This window comes from Vicia villosa, linkage group LG5 (assembly GCF_029867415.1).
Source record: "Vicia villosa cultivar HV-30 ecotype Madison, WI linkage group LG5, Vvil1.0, whole genome shotgun sequence".
Classification (NCBI taxonomy): domain Eukaryota; kingdom Viridiplantae; phylum Streptophyta; class Magnoliopsida; order Fabales; family Fabaceae; genus Vicia; species Vicia villosa.
This window is the reverse complement of record NC_081184.1, coordinates 11,006,623-11,014,379: the sequence shown is the minus strand read 5'-3', so window position 1 is coordinate 11,014,379 and position 7,757 is coordinate 11,006,623. Positions and strand designations below refer to the sequence as shown.

Below are 7,757 nucleotides of genomic sequence, written 5' to 3'. Positions count from 1 at the left end.
CTACATGGTTTAGGTGTTTTGCAGGTACAGAGAAGTGAAGTGAATCTTCAGAAGCAAACACTAGAAGCAAAACCTTGGAAACTGAAGCAAGCTGAGTGCTGTCAAGCTTCAGAGATCAGAAGCAAGAATGAATCAGAAGCACTGATAATAGAATTTGAATATCATTGTCTATCCTGTTCTGACAAAATTCTATTTGATCTGATACATATAATGTTATGGCTCTGATACATTATTTGCTCTGATACATTAGTTCAGCCTATATGGCTCTGATACATATAATGTGTTCAAACATACATTTTATGTTCTAACTCGTTCATGCTGACTTTTGTCGTTTAGTTTTTGTTCTGTAACATTTCAGGATGTAGAGATGCTCTGATGATGCTCTGGTACATTCAACAATGTTCTGATACAAATCTAGCATGAAGTAATATTGGTAGACATTCAAAGTTCTGAAGCTATCCGAGGGAAGCAGAAATCAGAAGATGTGAATGTTCTAAAAGATCCAGAAAATTCAAGTTCTGAAGCTGTCCTGAATGGAAGCAGAAGTCAGAAGCTGTGAATGTTCTGAAGATCAAAGAAATTCAAGTTCTGAAGCTGTCCACGATGGAAGCAGGAATCAGAAGCTGTGAGTGTTCTAAGGATCTAAAGAAATTCAAGTTCTGAAGCTGTCCAATGGAAGCAGAAGTCAGAAGCTATGAATTCTCTGAAGGCAGAAGCTTATATGATCGTCTCTACCGAAATAATCAGGGAAGTCTTTTATCAAAGTTCTTCGAGTATTTATTTCAGGGGGAGATTATTTATCTCAGGGGGAGATTGTTAATCTCAGGGGGAGACATATTCATATGCTTATGCTATAGCTGTGTAATTTGTCTTTTGCCGTCTACTCTTTCTGATCGCAAATTCATATCATTTATATATGTTTTTGTCATCATCAAAAAGGGGGAGATTGTTAGAACAAGATTTGTTCTTATCAATTATCTTAGTTTTGATGATAACAATAATATGAATTTTGCTTAAGATAATATGGTACTCTAATCCAATGCAATTTCCCTTTCAGGAAATATATATAAAGAGTACGCATAATTCAGCGCTCAGAAGTTGTATCTCAAATGGTTCAGCATGCAACATCAGAACATGGTCTGGCAAGACATCAGAAGATGGTCGAAGCAGAATCAGAACATGGGTCTATGGAAGCATCAGAAGAACATGAGATCAGAAGCACTGAAGATCAGAAGATGGTATCACGCTCAGAAGCACTTCAAGGTCAGAAGATCAGAAGATGCTATGCACCAAGCTGTTTTGACTCTGATGATATTCAAACGTCGTATTCACAAACATCAGATCAGAAGGAAGTACAGGTGGCAGACTACGCTGACTGACAAAAGGAACGTTAAAAGCTACTAAAGGCTACGTCAGTAGACACAGCGTGAACAAGGCTCGAGGTAGTTGACAAAAGCGTATAACATTAAGTGCAATGATGTACGGAACACGCAAAGCATTAAATGCATTCAACGGTCATCTTCTCAACGCCTATAAATATGAAGTTCTGATGAGAAGCAAGGTTAACGATTCTGCACCAAAACAACTTATATCAAACTTGCTGAAACGCTGTTCAAATCTAAACTCAGAATCTTCATCTTCATCAAAACTCACTACATTGCTGTTGTAATATTTTAGTGAGATTAAGCTTAAACGTTAAGAGAAATATCACAGTTGTGATTATCGCTTTTAAGAAGCATTTGTAAACTCTTGAATAGATTACATTAAGTTGTAAGGAACTAGAGTGATCAGTGTGATCAGTATACTCTAGGAAGTCTTAGCAGTTGGCTGAGCAGTTTGTAACTAGAGTGATCGTGTTGATCAGAATACTCTAGGGAAGTCTTAGGAGTGAACTAAGCCTAGAGTGATCGTGTTGATCAGTAGACTCTAGAAAAGTCTTAGAGGGTATCTAAGCAGTTGTTCCTGGAGTGATCAGTGTGTGATCAGAAGACTCTGGAAGACTTAGTTGCGGACTAAGTGGAAAACCATTGTAATCCGTGCGATTAGTGGATTAAATCCTCAGGTTGAGGTAAATCATCTCTGCGGGGGTGGACTGGAGTAGCTTCGTTAACAGCGAACCAGGATAAAAATAATTGTGCAATTTATTTTTATCGTCCAAGATTTAAAGTCACACTTATTCAATCCCCCCCTTTCTAAGTGTTTTTCTATCCTTCACTATGGGAGTGGAGGAGTTTTTTGATTGGCAGATTGACGTCGACAGGTTCTTTGACGTTATGGGTGTCCCTGAGAACAAACAAGTCAAGATGGTTGCGATCAGGCTTAAAAGTATTGCAGCTGTTTGGTGGGATAAACTTGTTGTTCAAAGGCAAAGACAAAGGAAAGGGCCAGTCAGAACTTGGAGAAGAATGAAACAATTGATGCTGGAGCGGTTTTTACCGGAGGATTATGAGCAGATTCTTCATAAGATGTACATTGAGTGTTTTCAGGGCAAGAGAACTGTGACCGAATACACAGCTGAGTTCCTGCGGTTTTCTGAGCGCAATGAATTGGGAGAATCAGAAAGCCAGAAAGTGGCTCGATACAACAGTGGCCTAAAGGGATCCTTGCAGGAGAAGATGGGTTTACAGACTGTATGGACCGTAGCTGAAGCATCTAGTTTGGTTTTGAAGGCAGAATTGATGGAGAAATCCCCTCGAAATTTCTCGTTTATTGAAAGGTATTCACCCCAAAGTAACAGTGAATCAACAGGTGACAAGGAAAAGAATGCAACACCACGGGATTCCAATCTTGAGAATAAGGGGGCTAGCAGCTCTAGCAGTGTGCAGCATGGTAAAGCACCAATTCAGAGGCCAAATAATCCATATGCTAGACCCGCTATAGACACATGTTATCATTGTAACGGAAGAGGCCACAAATCAAATGTTTGTCCAACAAGAAGAGTCGTTGCTGTTGTGGAAGAAAGGGAGGAAGATGAGGAAAGACAAGATTCTACAGTAAAGAACGATGAGTATGCCGATGTTGAGTTTGCGGTGGAAGAATCTGATGAGAGGGTAAATTTTGTGTTGCAGCGAATGTTACTAGCATCCAAATACGAAGGGCAGCGCAATAATTTGTTCAAGACACATTGTTCTATAGAGAACAAAGTGTGTAATCTAATTGTGGATAGTGGCAGCATGGATAATCTGGTGTCGAAAAAATTGGTAGATTATTTGAAGTTGTCCACAAAACCACATGAGAAGCCGTACAACCTCGGTTGGGTAAGTAAGGGCTCCCAAGTTCGAGTAACACTAACCTGCAGAGTTCCTATCTCCATCGGAAAACATTATAGAGAAGAGGTACTTTGTGATGTTCTTGATATGGATGTTTGTCATATTTTACTTGGTAGGCCTTGGCAGTTTGATAATGATATCACTTATCGAGGACGCGATAACGTGATGATGTTTACATGGGGCACACATAAAATTGCTATGGCTCCTGTTTTTCACTTTGATAAGAATCCAGGAGGAAAGAATCCTAGATTCTTGATGATGACGCATAGTGAAAAGGAGCTTAATGAGGCTGTAAAAGAAACCGAATGTTTTTGACCAGTGGTGATCAAAGGGTTGATGAATGTTGTAAAGGAGGAAACAATTCCAGAAGAACTGCTAGGGATCCTAAAGGATTTCAAGGAGTTGACCGCAGATGAGCTAGCAAACGATTTGCCTCCTATGCGAGATAAACACATGGAAGTTAAAGTTTTCAATGTGGGAGAAGATGTGATGGCATTTCGGCGTAAGGAGAGGTTTTCAGTTGTTACTTACAATTGTAGCAAGCTGCCAGATGAAGTTCTTTATCAAGAAGAGAACTCGGGGTCGAGTTCTTCAGAAGTGAAGGAGACTGATGTAGGAGGATTGTGCGTATCAAAGAAGAAATCGCAGTTGGAAAGCATTCTAATATTTAGGCAATTTCTATTTTATTTGTGTTATTTAATTTTATTTTGGATTAAAGGCCCATAAGGCCTAGTAGGGTTTATTTGTTTTCTGTATTTAAAGACCTTTGGCATGGCCATAAGGATTATCTCTTTTATTATATATAATCCAAAGTTTTCTTTATTCCTGGTGGACTCCAGAGCTTATCTATAGGGTTTGCGCTTGCAACCCTGTTTTCATTCAAGGTTTAGCGCTTGCTATTCCTTTGGGCGGCTTCCGACTGCGTCATAATGTTTCGTTGTTGATGAAGTGGAAATGGAGAATAATTGTTTCGGAGGACCAAGTCGTGTGGAATAATTTGTTAAGCTACAGGTACAATTTCCCGCCAGCGAAGATGTTTGCAAACGATGCGAAGGTGATCTCAAAGACGGATTCAATATGGTGGAGAGATTTGATTTTGATCAATGACAGTATCGGTTCTTGTGGCGTGTCTTTTTTTGATTTGGTTGCTTGCAAGGTTAACAACGGGGAGAAAACGTCCTTCTGATTCAGTAAATGGGCTGGAAACCAAAATCTTACAAAGGCTTTCCCAGAATTATACGCGGAGGCAACGGATCCGTTCATGACGGTGGCAGAGGCGGGAGAGTGGGAGCATCGTGATTGGGGTTTGAAGAGCGACAATTGGTTTCTAAATTCTAATAATTCCCTGCTGTTTTTGAAAAATGAATTGCTTCAGCTTATTTTTGAAACAGCAATGCAGCAGGACGTCGTGGAAGAGTTCGCCTGGAACACGGATCCGGTAGCAGGATTCTCGGTGAGATCTTGTGTTGTTGTTTTGCGCAACAATACATGGACGAAGGGGCTGGACCTAACAGTTAAGGAGGCGTTAGCTTTCATGTGGAGCTTGAATGTCCCTTCAAATGTTAAAATGTTTGGATGGAGATATATGCTCAATAGACTCCCAACATGAGATCGGTTATGGAAAAGAGGTATACTGATGAATGTTAGCGAGAAATGTTGTGTGTTTTGTTTTTCAAGAAGAATTTGGGAAAAGGTTGATTATTGAATCGGATGAGGCATGAATATTACAGTGGAAGAATTAAAGTTATTATTTTATCACAATCATAAGATTAAGGACTCGGATGAAAGATTAACAGTCGGGGTAATTTGGTTAGCGTTGATGTGGAATATTTGGTCGATGAGGAACGCGATAATGTTTAACGGTAATATTTTCAATTTCAATGATTGTATTACGTCGATCATTTTAGTGTCTTGAAAATGGTTTAGGTGTGTTAACATTTCCTCTGTTTGTTGTAATTTTCATGTTCAGAATACTTTGCCTCTTAAATGTATCAAGAGGTGAACTAGAGGATGTGTTTTACTGCTTGTAATTCTTCCTGTGGAGTTTAATGAAATCATTACTTATTAAAAAAAAACTAATAACAATATGCAACTCTATGTGACAGATACAAAAGCAATAATAAAGAGCTGAAGAAATAGACATGATTCTTAGTAAACCTGTAAAAGAATTTACAAATATGCAAAAATTGTTATCATATAAAACTCATTAATCAAAATACATTGGATTAAGTATGGCTTACACTATTAAAACTTAAATTTTGCAGATAAAATAATCACAGTATCCATGCTTCTACCAAGTAGTTATTAGTTTACAATCTGATTTTTCTACCACAAAGTTTCTTTCTGCATAAAAATATTACCATCCTTATGCACATGCCATTACAAAATATTCAATAAATAATATACCAAAAAAGTATTCAACATACACCTCATAATTCTGTTACATAAAATAAATTGCAATGTATGTATAATTTGCAGAATACATTAGATTATAAAAAATTATCCAAAATACACTTCATAATTCTGTTACATAACAGAAAAAACTACAAAAAGTAAATAGGAACATAGTGAACAACTTCACTCAACTAGAGAGAACAATCTTTACTTCGTTTTTAGATGTCTAAAATACCAATCAAACATACTGTCCTCTGTAAGAGGAGCAATGTATTTCTTGGATTTTTTATCCCAACTATAGACAGTACAATTGGGATTTTCGGGCATAGAAACTTCATACACAGAATTGCTCTCATACCCCCATCTATTCGGGTTACTCAATGCATTGCAGCCTTTAAAACAAACATAAAATAATGCAATGTCCCCCAAGGTTTCGAGTTTCATGTAACTCATGGTTGAGAACTCTATCTTGTAAGCTTTTCTCTCTAGTGGATCGGTTCTAACAACTGAAGTATCAAAACTTGGATTTAATCGAACCATTAAAAGTTCTTCATCACATGTAACCAAATTAAGGAATAATGAGGAATCATCGTCTAAGTCAGGAGAATTCACCATTTTGAGAAATTCAATATTTGGAGAATTGAGATTGAGTACGCCAATCTTGGCATCCTCAGTAAGAACATATATTATATTGTTGAAAGCCACAAAGTCAACAATATTGTAGTCATCGTAATCGTGGGAATAAGTAACCCAACCATTATTTCGAGATTGATAGACATGCAAATTGTTTAACACTCTGAATAAAAATAACAAAACAAAATCCTCAGAGGATTGCTCAAAAGCAAGTAATGCACGGTATGTATGTCGAGAGTGGAAACTAAACTGAAAGGTGGGTGGACAGATTACCTTCTTCTTTACTCGCGTAAATGGATTGATAAGCAGAAACGAATAATCATCCGCTATAATAATGAAATATCCACTAGAACAGGTAACAAAGATAGGGAAGGAGACATCGGAGTAACTCAACATGTTGTTCATCATCTTCTTCAAGGAATAAACTTTTTGATTGGGTAGGCTAGTAAAGGAATATGGTACCTTATAAGGAGAATTCAAAAACTCAAGAAGCAGTGGTTCTTGGGATGTTGATTTATCTATTGATTTATGAAAAACTCTCCAATTCGTGCAGACACGAGAAAATTGAAAGAGATCGTCAAAATAGAGTTTTCCGGAAATAACATCAAGCACGTCAAGAGGAAGTTCATCCCAACGAGGAAATGTGACATGAATCTCTCTTTTCCCGTAATCATCATAATCAGCATGGTCTTGAAAAACAACTTTTAATGCTTTAAAAAAGTCTGATACAATGAGTCTAGGATCCTTGGGCAGAATTTTGATGAACTCCCAATGTAAATATTTATGCCTTTGAAACAAGTTGTTCATTTTTGCATTGAAAACACTTGCATCAATTCTTCTAAATTGCATATCTTCCAAGAGTTTGCAAATTTGATCAATCTTTTCCCTGTCATCTTGAAATGCAAGTTGTACTTCCCTTACAAACCCTGATAACTCATGGTCCTTCATTCAGAAAACGATTCAATTCAGTTTAATTCTTTCCAAATCAAAACAAAAGTTGAAGTCTGATTTTGATTTGCACACTTCAGTTGCGGTGGTTTGGAGGCCGGGGTGAAAACCGCATGTCGAAACTGTTGGTAGATCTGGTAAAATATATCTGGTTCGGAGACAGGTGATCGCTTGTCGAAACTGTTGTTAGATCTGTGGTTCTGAGAAGTTACAGTACATATGGACTGAACTTTTTTTTTATTGGGCTTTATTTTGAAAATTTTACTTCATACTCCTACAATTTTTTAACAATGGCAATTTTACCCACAAAGACTAATAACTATTTTACCATTTTATCTTTTTACCATTTTTTAAAAAGTCAAAAACAAATTGAAATCTGCACCCCTACGCGCATCTAAAACGGAACACCTAAGGTAAGACATCCGGTTTAAAAAATTACAAACCGGAACGCATTCATAAAGACATCTGGTTCACATTTTTTATTTCCGGAAGTCATTTTAAAACTGTTCCGGT

The 7,757-nt window shown here is 37.4% G+C and overlaps 1 protein-coding gene across 1 annotated transcript; it reads right to left on the bottom strand.

Moving 5' to 3' along the window:
• Positions 1–5,695: 5,695 nt before the first annotated feature.
• LOC131606256 (F-box only protein 6-like) lies at positions 5,696–7,444 on the bottom strand. Its single transcript, XM_058878510.1, has one exon. The coding sequence runs from the start codon at positions 7,242–7,244 to the stop codon at positions 5,871–5,873; it is 1,374 nt and encodes a 457-aa protein (XP_058734493.1). The 5' UTR covers positions 7,245–7,444; the 3' UTR covers positions 5,696–5,870.
• Positions 7,445–7,757: the final 313 nt, after the last annotated feature.